The sequence below is a fragment of the Crocodylus siamensis genome, chromosome 1 (assembly GCF_052110815.1).
Source record: "Crocodylus siamensis isolate JL-2025a chromosome 1, ASM5211081v1, whole genome shotgun sequence".
Taxonomy (NCBI): domain Eukaryota; kingdom Metazoa; phylum Chordata; order Crocodylia; family Crocodylidae; genus Crocodylus; species Crocodylus siamensis.
In genome coordinates this window covers 256,677,785-256,695,963 of record NC_143395.1, presented here as the reverse complement: position 1 = coordinate 256,695,963, position 18,179 = coordinate 256,677,785, and the positions used below count along the sequence as shown (strand labels likewise).

Genomic DNA, 18,179 nt, shown 5'->3' with positions numbered 1-18,179 from the left:
ACACAGGCCCTGTAGACCTTGGGATTTGCAGGTGCTTATATTAGCCTGAAGCATTCACCAGCAGCCTCCCATATGGGAAGAGAGTAAAATAGCTGAACCCACCTTAGCAGGTCCCTTCCCTCTTAAGCCCATACAGCGAGGCGTGCTAAAATAGATAGATTTATTAATCAAAGAGAGATAGGAAATGGAAGGAATACGAATAGCAAAATATAGAAAGAAAACCAGCTTGAACAAATCTCAAGGGCTTGTCCGCCTTTTGCCACATGGCTAGCTTACAGTCAACTAAATTCCTAGTTAGGTTTCTGGTAAGCTACTCACTTCTGGATCCTAACTATGAGCGAGAGCTGCAGAAGTCCATGATGCTCAGTGTGTGTCTTTAAAATGTTCCCTTCCCCTTTGTCAGGGAAAGCATGCAGCTTCATCCCCAGGGAAACTTTTGGTAGTAACAGTCTTGCTACTGTTCTTGCAGAGATCTAGTGCCTAACCTTGTTTGACATAGTGTAAGTCCTTCTGAGAACAGAGAATGTCCAAGAAGTGTAGCATCTCAGGATTCAGTCTACTACACCAGGAAATTCCTGATGCCACACTTCCTATGTTTCCAGGAGGGCTTACTCTATGTTTTATAGTTATCCATGATTCTAGAAAAATATCTCTCTCTCTTTTTTTTTTTACATTCTGCCTTCCCTAAAACAAGGTAAATGCTTTATTTGGGGGGGAGGGTGTTGTAGTTAATCAAGTATGACAGTTCTGTCTCTTCCAGTCACTACATCTGCAGTCCATTTGGAATGATTATCATCCATTCAAGGTGCCCAGAGGTAAAAGACCTCAACAACTTCTCTCTAGATATTATTTATTTTAGTTTGGAAACGTTTGTCTCTCCCATCACAGGTAATCAGCGAGTTTGAAGCCTCTCCTGACTCATTTTCCTACAGAATTCCCAACCTGAGTCGGAATCGACAATACAGTGTCTGGGTGGTGGCTGTGACCGCTGCTGGAAGAGGCAACAGCAGTGAAATTATCACTGTGGAACCATTAGCTAAAGGTATGGAGACTGTACTTCCAAATTTTAAAATATTCTGTGCACACTGTCTTTTCAGAACAGTGATTACTATGGTAGATGGTGTTGTAGTTCATTTGCTTTATGTTGTACCACTAAGTTTACCTTAATCTGTACCTACATGGGACATTACATTGGTCAAGTTTGTTCACTGAGTGTGCAGTGATTTAACTTATATGCCAAGTTGCAGAACTTTTCCCGCTTAATTATTGATTTCACACACGTCTGCTTGTGCAAATGAGTGGTGCAGCATTCTGGGCCAATAGCCCATGTTTAAGTGTTCAACTACTCATTTCTATGCTCCATGATTTTTCTTGTAAAAATCAAAGTAGGCTTTTTTATTGTCAAAACCAACTGAAAACTGCAGGAATTTTCAGATTGGGGGTCCTCAAAACTCCCATGATTCCTCTTGTGTTGTACATTTATTTTTCTAGTGCAATTTTCAAAATCGTAGCAGATAGCTTGGAAGAATCACTGGTAAGACCAAAAATCATGACAGTCATTAATTAACATGAAGTGATGCACAGGCAGATGGATTTGACTCTGCAGATTCACAAGGCTGTCCATAAAGTAGTGATGCGGCCAGTGAAGGAAGAGGAAATTGAGAAGTTATGCTTTTGGGGAATTTATCTAAAACAGTAGAAATCTATGCAGTTATCAGCAAAAGTAATAATGATGTCTTGATCTGGGGCTGGTCAAGAAAATCCTGTTTTGTAGACATATATAGCTCTGTTAAGCAATGACTAATCCACAAACTTTACTAGATACGTTTTCTGGAGGTAGAATTACTTGGTGATAAGATAAGACTATTAACACATAGCAACTTTCTGCACACTGTATATGAACTGATCCTGGAAGGAAGAAAATTACTGTAAGTAGCATTATAAGATGTTCTTGTAGGAATGCATTGATCTAGTTTAATAGGAGGTGGGAAGAAGAACAAAGAAGAAGATGATGGCCCCAGATAAGAATGCTGCTCAGACATAATGGGCAACAAAATCAATGGGCAAAGTTGTGAGCTTGAAGAACATTGTATTCTGCCTGCAAGGCTGGGAATTAATATTTCATATGGTTGTAAATAGTTAAAAATGATTTGGCCTCATGGGATTTGGAGATCAAATAGCCTAAGCAACATTTAATGGTAGTGACAATCTCCATGAGACTGAGAGAAATGAGATGGTAGAAATGATTTGTGAATTAAGAGGACTGACTATGCCAGACAGCTCCCCTTGCCCCCTTGCAAGGTTTACATTGTCTAAAGGCAGTTTATACAAATCACAGTCTCCATGTGAAAGCTGGACAAATATCTGGTAAGGTAGATGTACACATTTTATTATTCTAAGATCCATTTTTCCTCTGAAATGCTTATATTCTAATACAAGGATTTAAGAAGGATCTCTGGTCCCTGGAATCAAAGCTGGTGGGAGAAACAAAGCAGTAGGTACTAAAGGAGGGTGTGGACAGATGTAACACTAGGTGCAGACAGAAGTGACAATTTTTGCCCAATCTCGCCCCTGAAAGTGCTTTACATCCATGACCAAACAGGAGTCCGTGGCTGCAAAATAATTTAAAAGGGCCTGATCCCACAAAAATCTGAACTCTTCATTGCATTAATACAAGGAAATCTTACAATTGCATAATGTTTCAGATAAAGACGTTTCAAAACAGAGCATCTTCAGTAACATGTGGCTGTGCTGTCTCCCAGCCTCAGAGTTGTTTTCAGAATGGGAAAGGGGAAAGGGAGTGGAGATAGTTTGCTCTGGGGTTTTTTCAGCCAGTGCTTCAGTGTGGGGTGTGGGGATTGGAGACCCCCCCTTTAGATTCTAGGGGATCCTCAGCCAGCACTTGAGCAAAGGGCAGATGGACTGGAGCTACGCCCCGCCATCAACATGAAGTAATGCACAGGCAGATGGATTTGAATCTGCAGATTCACAAGGCTAGGCTGTCCATAAGGTAGTGATGCGGTCAATGAAGGAAAAGGAAATAGAGAAGTTATGTTTTTGGGGAATTTATCAAGAACAGTAGAAATCTATGCAGTTATTAGCAGAGGAGGAGGCCTCCAATCCACCCACCGCACCCTCCAGAGCTGGCTGGGGAACTCCTAAAATGATCTCACTCTACTCTCTTTCCCCCTCCCATTCTGAAAACAGCACATGGGCTGGGAGGGAGGAGGGCTCATTGCTAAAGGAAACCAACTTCAGGCTTGGAGCCAGCAGCTGGATTCCCCAATGCCCCCTTCCCTCCCTGGACCCAACAGTGAAATTCTGTTTCATCTGGGGAATCGTTGCAACTCAGAATACTTCTTGCAAAGTGCTCTGAGTTACAGCGAGGAGCTACACTTCTGTCTGTGCCCACTTTGCATGTACTAAATCAGGGATGGGCAAAATGGTGGATCTAGCCAGCAGCCAAACTCCATTTCCCAGCAGCCCCTGACTGCATCACTGTGGCTAATATCAATGGAGACCTAGGAAGGGTGGAGCCATGACAGCATGGGACCAGGTTTTCCATGGAGACCTGCCCAGGCAGCACTGGCAGGGTGCACAGCTGGACGGGGAACTACTCCAGTGCTCAGGCTGAGATTTTGTCATGGTGGCAGCGTGGTCTGGAGCCAGGGCAGAGATGTGATCTTCTGCCTGCACACCTTGGGCGAGGGCGTGCAGGCAGCAAATTGTGGTTCTGCCCTGGTACAGTGTGCGGGCAGTGCATCACAGCTCTGCCCCAGCTCTGGACCACACCATCACTACCACAAAATCCCAGCCCCTCACTGTCATGGCCCCACCCTTCCTGGGGTCTCCACGGAAACCAGCTGCAGTGATGCAGGCAGGGGCTGCTGGACAATGGAGTCTGCCACAGGCCAAATCTGGCCCACATGTCAGACTTTGCCCACGACTGTCCTAAATACATTTTAAAGCCCAAGAGTTTAGATGTGTATCTGCCTGACCCATTCATCTCACCCAGGGCCCTGTAAACTCCAGGATTCTGCAGCAGAAATTCAAGTTTCTGTTACAGCCAGGAGCATGACACTTTTGGTCACCATGTCCTAATATGGCCTGTTGCAGCTTCTCTTTGTTCTCTGCCTTTTTGCACAAGGGGGAATCAAGTGAATTCCTATAGCCTTCCTTTACTATCTTACAGAGCCAGGTAGAAGAGAATCAGGGAGGTAAAGACCACCTCGCAGCCAGTAGGCAGCCTAGTAAAGAGGATGTCATCCAAGACCTGGGGAGTGAAGTGGATGAACTACTGAAGCTAACTACAAACTTCCTCCTTTCCTGAGGCAGGGGAGCAGGGGAAGGCAATTCTGTGCTGGTGGGCTTAAACAACAGCACAAGTATCATAGCTCACAGAACAAGGCTGGAGTTTGTTTAAAAAGAATCATTGATGAAAATAATCATTCACCTCATACCTCAGTTCCCAGATTTACTCACATACAAATACACCTTTTTGCCAAACATTCATTCTCCAAAATTAGGGTGCACATCTTAAGTGAGGAAACTTAATTTCTGTGCTGGAATGGAGGTATGGGGATGCTGGAATGGCTTGTAGCAGCTGTGCTCCCCTCTGGCTGCTTGGAACAGGAGCAGAGTCCATTTGCTGGGTTAATTTGCCCTGCCCTTGCTGCTCAACTGAAAGCTAGAAATTTAACTCTGCCAAGGCTGCTGCTAAACTGACAGTAGCTTTTGGCTGTGCATCCATAAGTACTGCTAGTTTGGCAGTGATTGTGACAGGGTCAAATGTCTAACTTTTGACTGGGCAGCAAATGGTGGGCAAGTGACACTGGCAAGTGGATTCTGATCTTGTACCATGTGACCACCATTCAGCCATGGCTCTGGAAAAAATCTTGATTTTCTTCTTTATTCTGCCTTCCCAAAACAATGCATGTCTTACTGGGAGCTTGTGGGTATGTGAGACACTTAAATCCAGTTCTAACTTCCTGGAATATTTTAAAAGCACACCAACAATATCAAGTGCCATTTTGAGCTGGTCCTCTGTGATCTGGCTCAATTTTATGTCTGGACACAGAGCATTTCATTGCTAATGTGTGGTCACTCCTCCAGGCATCCCAAACTGCACCATTCCTCACTCTCCTAACACATACAGGGTAAGGGGCTGCTCTGAAATGTAGCTAGGAAGCCACAGTCTGCAGGGATGGGAAAGGGGAAGGTCTCTGTCTCAGTTTCAGCTCCGTACTAGGGACCCTCATTAGGGTTCCTAGGTTCACTGCGGTCAGGGGGTGCATAGGCAGGTCAGGGGGGAGGGTGTGCTTTGTGATGCCCTGCTCCTAATTCTTACGAGGCTGGGTGCTTTGAAGCCCTCTCCAAGAATTCCTCAGCTTTTCAAACACTTCTCTGAATGTTGTTTTGTCTATTTCACTTTCCTGCACAGATCTAGATTTTCCATCTAGATCCATTAAGATTAAGGCAATGTAAAATATTGGTAAGGCTCTAGAGCAGCAGTACTCATGCTTTTGGCCCCATGGGTCAGATGAGTAGTGTAGGGCTGGTCCTCATGCCAGATTGAGCCTCACATACCTGGACTGGGCCACACTTAGCTAGCCTCTGCAGACTAGGAGCAGGCCATACAGGGCCTACCACAACCCCTTACCTGGCCCCACATGTCAAGATTGAGCCCTGGGATCTGGCATTGCCTCTGTGTATTGGGATTGGGCACTGGGGTCTGGCACCAACTCTGCATGCCAGGATCAGGCCCTGGTGGCCCATGCCACCCTCTCCTGGCCCTGTGCATGAGAGGCCCCCTACTACAGAAAGGATGTGGATAAATTGGAGAGAGTCCAGCAGAGGGCAACAAAATGGTGAGGGGAATGGGACACATGACTTGTGAGGAGAGGCTGAGGGAACTGGACTTGTTTAGTCTGCAGAAGAGGAGACTGAGAGAGGATTAAATGGCAGTCTTCGACTACCTGAAGTGGGGTTTGAAAGAGGATGGAGCTAGACTGTTCTCAGTGGTGGCAGATCACAGGACATGGAGCAATGATCTCAAGTTGCAGCAAGGAAAACTTATGTTAGATATTAGGAAACACTTTCTCACTAGGAGAGTAGTAAAGCACTGGAACAGGTTACCCAGAGAGGTAATAGAATCTCCATACTTGGCTGGGATGATCTAGTTGGGGATGGTCCTGCTTTGGCCAGTGGGTTGGACTTCCTGAGGTCCCTTCCAACCTTAATTTTCTATGGTTCTATGATCAGGCACCTGATATGGTACACAGGGCCCAGGGCTCCCTGAAGGTCTTGAAATTTGGCAGCAAGAGATCAGTACTGCCACATTTCCACCAACAAATTTCTCGACCCATGGCGAGTCCCACAGACTGGATTGCATAACATCAGGGCCAGACTTGGCTTGTGAGCTGGAGGTTGAGCACCCCTGCTCTAGAAACAATTTTTTTGTAATAACTTTTTGTAGGCAGCTGTTCTTCTGTAGAACTGGCTCTTAAACATGTACAATAAAGTAACTCTCTTGTAGAAAACTTGTATTAACTGCATTTGATGCTGCAATCTGCCTTTAACAGTATTCATTTCAAAGAACTCCTGTGAATTGCGGAAATGGTTTATTTTCTTCCAGTGTTAGTTTCCCACTGTTTCATCTTTTTTGGGCTGACATTTATGTTTTTTTTATGTTTTTTTCCTTTGTCTCACTAATGTAAGGGATTCCTCTGGTGACATAAGGCTGACATAGCTAACTGCATCATCCACTCCTGGAATACAAGAGCTAGAGCAGGCTCCGATTTGGTAATCTGAAATTAATGGAATGACTCTCTCAGAGCAATTCCAGCTGGAGTAGGACCTTATTACTTTTATCTCCTTGGTCCTACTCCTGAATAAAAAGGATTTCTAAGGTGAATAAGGATGACAGAATTGGACCCCCCATAGTAATCTGAGACCACAGGGAAAACTAAGTATTTTTACACATGCTCCATTTTGAAGTGCAGGGCCACTGATACATGAGACGTGGAGGCTGGTTTGAGTGGGCTAATTAGCATGCTCCAGCAGACATGATTAATTGAGTCTGCTCCAACATGCTGTAGTTACAGCATGTCAGAGCAGCCTCCCCTTACATCTACAGGCACCCAATGTGACTGCAAACAGAAAGGATCTCTTAATATGAAGGTTCTATTTCTCTTGTTTTGATTAGTCTCTGTACTAACATTAATGGTATATATATATATATTTAGATTTCTGCTTTAAAAATGCAGTTGCAGGTAGGTGACTTAATAGCATCCTCACACCATATTTCTGTTTCTTTAATGCACATTCTTTTTGTAATATGCAATAAATGAAGGAAACTCCTGCCCCAGAGCATCCCCTGATGAATACAGGGACTCTGTGACTTGTCTATACATTTTACTGCTTTATTCTAGTACATGCCATTCTCTGATTAAGCTGAGATGCGGTGAGGTGCCATAAGCTTCTTATTCAGAAATGTCCAGTACAGTTTCATCTTAAGATTTGATTGTGCCATCTGGAGAAAGGGGTTGAGTACACTGTGGCTTTTGATTTAAAACTCTGGCTCTCCATCTCTTAGTCTCAGGATGTGAACTTCTATAATAAGACTCAAAATAATAAAATTAAATATAAAACTACATAAACTTCCCAAACAAGGGAAGAGAGAGAAGCAGGGGACAAAGGAATATTGCAGAGCTGTTTTATGCTAGCTTAATGATGAGAGAATTTATAGCAACATCATGTGCTCTCATATAAAGATAGTAGGGTGTTTGTACACATGTAGAATGTTTTGATAATGATGAACTACTTTGAGCAATAAACAGTACAAGCATAGCTCTCTCAGTTAATCTGTGAGGATTAAAGCGTACTAAACTCATAAATGCCTGTTATAATTTCTGAGAGGTAGTTAGCCATGTTAGTCTGAAGTTGTGCAGTAGGCAGGGTAGATTTGCACCTTATAAACTAACTAAATCAGAGATTCATGGTATAAGCTTCCATAAGCATCAATTTACTTCATCAGATGCTAGCGCAGCCATGGAAATATCTTTAAGATGGATATTTTAGAATTTTTGCCAGGCGAGACATTTAAGAATTTCATTCTGTTTCAAAAAGTGTCTTTTAAAATTAAATTCACCATGAATTTCCAGTAGTTCCAGTTTCTAGTTAGCGCTTCTCACCAAGGTACTGCAGTTTTAGATGTCCATGGGTGAAGTTACATGTTACACTTAGACCATCCTAAATCTGTGGAACATTACGTGATAAAGTTAGAACATACTGTGTGCATCTGCGTGAGATAATGCACAGTAGATTGATTCTACTGTGCATTAATGTGTAATGGGAAAAGCCATGCTAATTAAGGCTGTGTGAAGCTTCAGGTGGTGATTCGATTCAGAGGAGATTCGGCCCAATTTGGTGGCTGAATTTCTAAATCCTAATGGAATCAGGGGACCAATTTAAAGGTGCAAATTGATTCAAAGCTCTCCAAATCACCGGAAAAGATTCAGAGAGTGTTTGTTGATTTGGATAGTCCCCAGTGGCTGCTTATCAAATATGGTAATTTGATACCTGCATAATGCAGTTATCAAATTTACACCCAGTCTGTTAATGCACAGTAATGCATGTATAAACAACTTACTGCTCAGTAACCCTATGAATGCGGACTGACTTGGGACTAACTTTAGTCCCAAGTCAGTCCACACATAGTGTTAATGCCCTTTAATGCCTGCAGGTGTAGAGGCTGGCCTATTCCCCTTTGCTGTGCAGTAATTTACTGTGCAGTGAATTTAAACTGGCATAAATGCACGTTTAGACATGCCCCTTGTGTTTTTAATTAAAATTTTAAACAGAGTAAATTTCTTGAGAGGTTGAGGCTTCCATAATACTACAAAATAATCCACACAACACAGTCCAAATTGATCACATAGTATGTGGAATCAATTTCGCTTTATGAATCCCAGTAGTCCCACAGAAGTAATTTCCCATCTCTTTTCAAGGCCTGTTATTTTATGTATAATTTTACATTAGATATTGTTTTTAGAGGCTAAAACACAGTTATATTTGGTACTGGCTCTCATTTTCATGTTTCTTGAATTGGTGCAAAATGGTTTATTAAATGCAAATTCTGATTGACATGCATGATTAAAACAGATCTTGGTTAAAACTTCAATACACAGTGCAGTTGTATCCAAATTCAGCACATTGTTTTTTAACATCTTTTTCAGGACCAAAAAAAGGTCATAATTTAATTAAGAGACATCCTTGGGAAAATCAGTACATTAAAACTGAAATACAGCCCCTCTCTATTACAGACCACAGCTGCTACAGTAACATTTTGCTTCAGTGTTAAGTTCAGTTGGAGGTAATAAAGACAGAATTGTCATCCTAACTTTGAATTTATTAGCTTTTCAAGACTCTAGTTAGGCCCCTTGTACTGTATTATCATCACAGCATATTAGGATTTATTTGCCTAACTCTCTAGCTATCATAATGGGACTATCTCTTAAAGTCACAAAATTTAATCTTGAGAAAGAAAACAACTTAGAGTTATGGAGCACAAAAGGAATCCATTAAAACTGGGGAATCTATTTATCTCTCTCCTGCAACTCAAGAAAACAAATTGAGCTTTTCTAATTTAAATCAGAAAAAAATCCTCTCCCCCAGATATAGTATTGCAATCTGAGCTGCCTCATAAAATGCTGAAAAGAATAGAATGTTGGCTTACATTGAAAGTCTTAAATTTGAATCCGGCATCTTTAAAACTCATGTGCAAGGCATTCTAAAATTTTAGAATGACATGAAGTTTTTTCTCTGAGCCAACTTTTAAAATATATTCTTATTACTAGGGCTGTGTGAAGCTTTGGGCGGTGAGTCAATTTGGAGGAGATTAAGCCCGATTTGGTGGCCGAATCTATGAATCTGAATCGAATCAGGGAACCAATTAAAAGGTCCAAATCAATTCAAAGCTCTCCAAATCTTTGGAAGAGATTTGGAGAGCTTCGATGATTCAGACAGTCCTCAGTGGCTGCAGCAGGGAGCTGCAGGCAGACTCCGTGCTGGTAAGAATTAGGGGCAGGGGAGGGGGAAGGGGACCATGGGGGGACCCCTGCAAGGCCCCATGCCCTGCCCACTCCCCAGCCTCCCCCATGGCTGCCCCACCCACCCCAACTCCTGGCGTTTTAAAGAAAAGCCCCAGTGCTCACTGGGTGCTGCCTGGCAGGGGGGGCAATCCCTGCTGCCTCCCGCTGCCCCACACTGCATGCCACAAGACCCCCAAACCCCCCACTTCTCCAGCCCCCCCCCCCACATGTCTGCCCCACCGGGCCAGCTCTGACCCTTTAAGAAAAAAAAATTAGAAAAGCCTTGGGACTCACTGCTCCTGCAGTGGCCTCAGGGCTTTGGGGGCTTGTGCAGAGCCTCCCACATGGCATGGGGCAGTGGGGATTGCCTCTGGGCCACAGGGTGAGTGGTGCTTTTATCTTTTTTTTTTTTTTTTTTACTTAAAGGGCCAGAGCTGGCCCGGGCAAGGCACCACTTGGGAGGCTAGGGGAGTGAGGGGGAGATTGGGGGAGCTTGTGCAAAGCCCCACATGCAGCATGGGGCAGTGCAGGGCAGCAGGTTTTGCCCCCCCACCCGGCAGCACCCAGTGAACGGGGCTTTTTTTCCCCAAAGAGCTGGGAGCTGGGGCGAATGAGGCAGCCATTGCTGAGCTGGGGGGGATGGGCCTGGCTGATCTGGAGAGTCAGTCTAGGGCTGCTGCTGCCCTGCTCTGCCCCTTGCAGTGTCCAGGAGTAGCTCCAGACTCCCCAGGTGCCAGCCCTGTGCTGAGAGAGGGTGTGGGGGCTGGTCCTGATCTCTGTTGGGCAGGGAATGCCTGATGGGCCGGGGTTGTCTGATGTCTGGCAGCTGCCTCCCAGACATTATAGAGATCGGGACTGTGCCAATCTCCACATGGCTAGGAGGCAGCTTCCAGGAAGCCAGGGCAGTTTTTCCCACCCTCTGTGGCCCCCTGCTACTTAGGCTGAGGGAGCAATTTGCTCCTGCTCAGAGTCAAAAGTGCATTAGCTTAATTCATATTTCTAGTACCTATATCTAGTAATATCTAAACTAATCTAGATACTACTGAACTAATCTAGATACTACTAGGCTTATCTACTGTGCAGTAATTGCTGAGTGTGTGTAGGTGAAGACACTTTACTGAGCATTAGCTTAGTCTAATGCATAGTAAAGTATCTCATGTGGATGTACCCCATATGAATAATTTCTGATGAGATACTTGCAAAGTTCACCATATCTTTGACCAGATCAGTTATTCTATGAGCAGAGTGCTTTAAAATAAAATTTCCTTGTAATATTCATTTGTGGGAATGGCCCCTTGGATACAATTAGCAACTTACCATGGTCATTGGATTGCTCTAAGGACATGGATACATATAACCATTGAACAGTTCCAAAATATCACTGATTGAAAACTGGTTCACACTTGTCTTCACACTTGTCACAGGTCCAGAGTGTCCACATGTACAGTGCCCCAGCATTTCAGGTAGAAAGTTTATCTGTTACAGGGTTTCTCAACCAGTGGGACATGGGTCCTCTAGGTGGGACTCAGGCCACGGTGGTGACTTTCCATTACACTTTTGTGCACTTTGATTAGCTGCTGGGGGACACCCCTTCCCTGTTCCTCGACTGGCCTCTGGGGGGACCTACCCTACCCCTACTCCTCGACTGGTGGGACCAGGATTTTTTGACCATACGTAGCTGGGATGTAAGGTGCAAAAGGTTGAGAACTGCTGATCTATTATGCATTGAAGTGCTGTGGCTCCAACACCAGGGAAGGGAGTGAGCACCAAGATCAGTATGCTTCACAGTGGCTGAAAAGGGGAGAGTGAGAAGGGAGGGTGGAAGGACTGCTTCTACTTACAACTTTGAGGGCCATAGCATGTGCGTGAACTGACTAGGGCCATTTTTACTGTTCTGCTTTCCCTTCTCTCCTAAACATGAGTATAATAAAATTCACTAGCCTGTGCCTGACCAAAATCCTCAGTGTGGTTTACTGTCTTGGGATGCCCAGAAGGGGTTTTCAGGGAGTGGGAGACGGGGGCCATGCTGAGAGGCTGCAGTCAAGTAGAAAGTGAGGACACAATTGGTTGTTAGAAAGATAGCTTTCATTGACTAAGCTATGTAAGAGAGCTTATGGATTAAAAAAATGCCAAAAAAAGAGGAAAAAAAGGGGGCAGTAGAGTTCTGGCTGTGTACCAGAGCAACCAACTGCAGCACTGGGGGAGGAGGAAAGAAGGAGCAACAATGCAGCATGGGATACCCAGAGCTGGGCAAACCTGAGTCATGGATTGTTTTGTGTCCACATGTCACAATGACCCAGTTCACGGTGAACCAATTCAAGAGGGTGCTTGATTTTGCAGGTACACTTTTGCACTGTTCCAGGTAGCTTTATACCAGTTCAATAGGACTGTATGGCTGTTCACCTCAGGTTTAAGCTGCATTTAAACCAGTCCAAATGTTACATATGTCCAAACTGTAAGTTTCACCACGGACTGAACTGTCCCTGACTGGTCTCAGTATTAAGGGACCACTAAGGTACCATTCAGTCATTTTTTTTTTTACCCCAAATGAGTTAGGTACTACACTGGAGGAGCTTAAGATTTTTCTCTCTGTCATTAACATAGCATCCTAGTTAATTTCTGCATTTTCACTAGAAAATATCCATTCTATGTTATATCTGGTGTAAATTCTTTATAGCCAGCTTACAACAATTTTGATTTATTGTCCATATATCACTAAATGAGATGAACCAAACTGACTCTACTGTTAATATCTGTCTGTCTGTCAATTGTGGATATTATTATCAGAACCAAGATTTTTATTTTCCCATTGAGCCAATATAGGCCTAATTGGGTGCATCTACACATGCTGCCCACTATGCAGTTGTTATTGTGCAGTCTTTTAGTGCTTGCATAACCAAGTAACTGGCATTACTATGAAGTAGCATGCCAGCATGGTTGCATAGTGATGCTTACTGTGCAGTAGCTTGTTACTACTGCACAGTAGTGTCACATCACGGTTTGTGCCCAGTGACACTACTGTGCAGTAGTGACAAGCTATGGAGCAGTAATAATGAGCTACTGTGCAGTAGGCACCTTGTGTAGATGCGGCCACTGAAAATTACATGTCAGATTATGACCTTTGGCAGTTCTACCTGTGTAGTTGGTACCATAAGTATCTACAATACCAATTTAAACTGCTAATTCTTGCTAGATTGTAGACTGTAATGATGCCCACACTGCAACATTTTAACTAGTGTGATAGTTCTCTTTTTATCATTAATGTTGATTTTGAATGGAAATATCAGTAATAGCCAGAATAACTTCTATTTCCTGACCTGCTGTATATGGTGAAAGAAAAACGTGCTACCTAAGCCAGTCCCCCAAACATAAAGCAGGTGTCAAGAAAATCTATGATCTTAGGATTGTTAGGAGGCATAACTTCATATAGGCAATGCTTTTTGAATAATTGTCCCCTTTTGTAGGAAGAGCAAGAAATAAAATTATAAGGATTCCCAGAGAAATGCTTCTGAACCATTGAAAGCATTTTATTCATAAAAAGTTTATCAAAGCCATCAATAAGTTCAGACTGATTTCAGCTTTTATCCCAGTGAGGTGCATGAGATGTTTTGTTTGTTGGTACTTAAAATTTAATAAGGATGTCATAGGACAGATGTGCTTTAATTCATTAGCTAAGCCTTTATAATATTCTTCCCTGTTGTAGATACTATGCCTGCAAGCTTGACTTATGAGACAATTTTCCCCAGGGTATCCCTTTCGAATAAGGTTTGACTGTCCAATAAATACACAAAAGATTAACTTTTCCCCATGTCTAGGGTCAGTAATTAAGAGCTTCTCAGTTTTATTCTTTCCTGTTTCAAGGCCCTTCCCATTCTATATTACCCAGATTTTCTTTTCTCCAAGTATTAAGTATTGCTTGTGTTCAAATAAATACCCAATCATAGAGTTGGAAATAATTTATTTAATAGGAATGCAGGTTGGAACAAGTTGGCGCTTGCTTTAAAGATTTATTTTTTGGTGTTTGTGTTCTTTCCTCATTGACTAGATGAAAAGAAACTCCATTTCAGTTTTCTTCTTTTATTTGCTCAGCTCCAGCCAGAATTTTGACATTCAGTGGCACAGTAACAACTCCATGGATGAAGGATATCATTCTTCCTTGCAAGGCTGTTGGGGACCCATCACCTACAGTCAAATGGATGAAGGATAGGTAACCAGCAACTAAATGTGCAGCTTGAATAAGGCCACTTTAGCTTTAAAATGTGGGGCATTGTTGTGCTTGATATTTCACGAGTGTGTCAAGAGAGAAAGGGAGTATTCTATCCTTGCTCCCTTCTGCAGAGACCAGGCACAAGTGTAGTAGAGCAGTTCTCAATATGCCAGTGGCTGACACTAGCTGGCAGGCAGCATCAAAAGGTACTGAAAAGGAGGGAAAAGTAAAAAGAAAGGGATATGAAAATATTAAAAACTGTAAATCTACTTCGGATTTTAATTTAACGTCAGGCTCAGGCAGTTTAACTGTACTGTCAGTGATCACTGTGATATCATCGTGTAGCAAAATACAATTTAGATGCTAGCACTACTAATTTTCCCAAATGAAAACATTCATGAGTGTGGTTCATGTTCATATTGATTTTGAATAGGCCTTTCTAGACTGATTAGTCTTACAATTGAAGGACCTGCTTATGTTCAGACAAAAAATTATGCCAAGCATTGAATCAACAATGATACACTGAAACTATGAGAGCAAAATCCATGCACTATAATTGCAATTGTTCTTTTATAAAGACAGACTTTATAACCCAGAATTTTATTTTTTCCTGATCGGGTGTCCTTGTAAAGTGGCACTTTACTAGCGAGAGAGGGAGTTTTTGTTATTCAGATTGTAGCCCAAATAGCTTGTGTCCTCATGCTGATTGATGATATTCTCCCACAAAATATTATTTCCTATTCCGTTCCTATTCTTAAAAAGAGATAAGATTTTTCTTTTGTTTTCTCTTGGTTTAATCCAATCCTGAGTAATTTTGATTGTAACTTCTTTAATGTATGCATTTTGTTTCCTGTGAGGTAGTAACGGGACACCCAGTCTAGTGATGACTGATGGGCGAAGAAGCATCTTTAGCAATGGCAGCTTTGTCATCCGAACTGTAAAAGCAGAGGATTCTGGATATTACAGCTGTGTGGCCACTAACAACTGGGGATCTGATGAAATAATCTTGAATTTGCAGGTGCAAGGTAAGCTTATTGGACTTGATCAATGAGATTACAGTTCTGTTGGGGGTATTAGGTCTATGTGTGTGGAGATATAGATAGATAGATAGAGCTTTAGCTATATAGATATCTCTCTCTCTCTATTACTATATTACTAGTATGACCTTTAATTTTTATTTTCTTGAATTTTTTGAATGCTTAAATTTGTGAAAATATTAAAAATATACCTGCAAGCATACTAAATTAAATACCTAAATTATATGTATATGTATGTGTGTGTGTGTATACATATATCTATACATATTGTATGTGTGTAGTGTCTGCATGCAGGTATATTTCTAATACCTTTTTTTTTTACAGCTATAACCATACAAAGTGAAAGAAAATAAAAATAAAATGTAGTTAAAATTAAGTATATACAAAAGAATTTGAAGACCAGGAACTGCCTGTTTGCTTGCAGTTGTTCCTGAGTTCTACACAAAGAAACTACTACATGCTTTTCCTGTGTAAAAAAAAAAAGAAAAGGCTTACAGAAAAAGGAAGGTGTCTCAAGATTCCAAAAGAATGACTAATTAAAATTCACCCCTGGACTGAGATTTATCATAGAGATCTTCAGTGCAAAAGGAGAATTTTATAAAAGCCTATGATATAAATAGTGGGCATTGAAAACAAGCTCTCAGTATAATAATGCTAAGTAGCAGTAACCAAGTATGCATCTTCTATATACAACTTACCCATCATGGAACGAATAGGTGCACAAACAGTTACAGTGTGAAAATACATATGACTGTAATGTTTATAATAACCTGTATGTACACATACACATACATACACACACAAATACATTCCAAATTTGTAGGGTTCCCCTCCTCCAGAACCTCATTGTAAGTCTTGGGCAAATAAATAAACTTCATAATGTACTCTGATTGTCAAGAAGTTGTCTGACAAAAAGAGGAAGCAAAATGACTGAGTTGAGAACAGAGCATTTTTTGAAGAACACAGTGGCTCTATGTAGATGAAATAAGGAGCATGTGTGTGCAACACTTTAAAGGGGGCTCAATGCTTTTTCTCCACTTTAATGGTGTTGTTATTTGCTCATATCGGTGACGTACATGAATTACAGCTGCTGTAGGAAATTCGGTGGCTTAATGAGCTTTAAATAACTTGGGGTGTAGCAAGGAATCCTCTGAGGAGTTTTAGTTTGCTGCCCCTACAGCCGTGGAGCAAAGCACCAGGCTCTGTGCAGCTCAGGGGCTCTGCAGGAAGCCTTGCAGGCAGCCTGGCAGCAGCCTGGGAAGACAGGCTCCGCCCAAGAAAAGTAGCGAGCCTAATCTTTCCCTCCCCCCACCCTGCAGCCTGCCTGCCTGACTGAGCTGCACAGTAGCCTGCTGCTTCCCTCTGCAGCTGCAGTGCCCCCCTGAGACCACCCAAGATAGGTGCCTGCAGGTGGGTGCCACCTGGGGGAGCCACCACTGCTGTGGAGGGAAGCACCGGCCCCCCCTGCCCCACAGCCCAGGAATCACTCTGCCCTCTGGGAGATTGCCCTCCCTTTCCTGCCAGCAGAGGCAGGTAAGTCAGCAGTGTGTGTGTACAACATGGGGGTTTAAAGGGACCTAAATTGAAGTGGTGGCTTTAAAAAAAAACAATGCCCTGTTTCATCTACACTTGCCCTGTGTCTCTAGTACCCAGATATACAATGTAAATTACCAGTTGAAACAGTTCACAAATAAGAACAGAAAGAAACAAGCAGTTTCTATGGCAATATAGTTATGTCTATATGTCCTTATCTATTAAATGATAAGAAGCATCACTGAGGGTGTGTCCAATCAAGACTCTTTACTGCTCAGTAGACTAATCTACTGCACAGTAACGCATCACTGTGTAACCATGCGCATAAACTACTTTGCAGTAAAGAACACGTGGACCAGGTCCCTCTCTGTGTCTCCACCCTGTCCCAGTGCTGCAGGGCCCCTGGCTTCCCATGGGAGAGGGAAGATGAGCAGTGCCAGGACTGGGAAGCTCTTCCTTCCCCACTCAGCCAGGGGCTGGGCAGGAGCTTCCCCACTGGTGGGGCAGATGGCAGCAAGCCTTCAGCTAGGCAGGGATTTCCTGCTTCACCAGAGGTGGCTGGGAGCGGTCCTTCCAGTGGGGCAGCTAGTGATGAGCCCCTGGTTGGGTGGGGTTCCCCACTCAGCCAGGGGTGGCATAGGCAACTGGTAGGGGGTGCATGGGGGTGCACGTGCCCCCCATGACACGTGCCCCCGATGGCTGACACTGATACTGTCAGCAGGGCTGGTGCCCCGCCTGACAGGGCCATCACTGGTGGTGGCTTCTGCAGGTGCCCCGCACAAATTCAAGAGGCACCAGTCACTCATGAGGGGCAGCCAGGAACTGTCCCACTGGTGGGGCAGCTAGCAGCAAGTCCCCATCTGGGTGGGGATCCCCTGCTCATCCAGGGGTGGCCAGGAGCTGTCCCGCCAGTGTGACAGCTGGCAGTGAGTGCCCAGCTGATTAGGGCAGGGAGCTGGGAAAGAGCTACTGGGGAGAGAACACCTTCCCAGTCCCCTGCCCTGATCCGTTGATCTCTGAGACTGAGAAACAGCTGTCCCACCCCATCCCCTAGAGCCCAGGCCTGACCCTAGCATCCCCTGTCAGCCTGAGGCTGGCCTCCAGGGGAGCCTAGAGCTCCCCCTGGCTCCCATATGGCAGCAGAGCAGGGTAGGCATTTCCTACCAGCTCCTATTGGGAGCGAATTTGCTCCTGACGGGTGTACATGTAGACTTGCTGTCACAGAAAGCTTACTGCACAGTATTTCACTTTGCAGTAAACTTTCTGGGCATTAATTGCATGTGTAGACATACCATGAGTGTGTTAACTCTT

The 18,179-nt window shown here is 43.5% G+C and overlaps 1 protein-coding gene across 1 annotated transcript in view; it reads left to right on the top strand.

Annotated features, from left to right (window-relative positions):
- The window catches only part of DSCAM (DS cell adhesion molecule), a 628,177-nt gene that overhangs the window by 537,381 nt on the left and 72,617 nt on the right, over nt 1-18,179 (top strand). Inside the window, exons 20-22 of the mRNA XM_090031636.1 lie at nt 889-1,042; nt 14,181-14,298; nt 15,160-15,323. Coding sequence (XP_089887762.1) covers nt 889-1,042; nt 14,181-14,298; nt 15,160-15,323 — 436 coding nt within the window. The remainder of the gene's footprint in view (nt 1-888; nt 1,043-14,180; nt 14,299-15,159; nt 15,324-18,179) is intronic.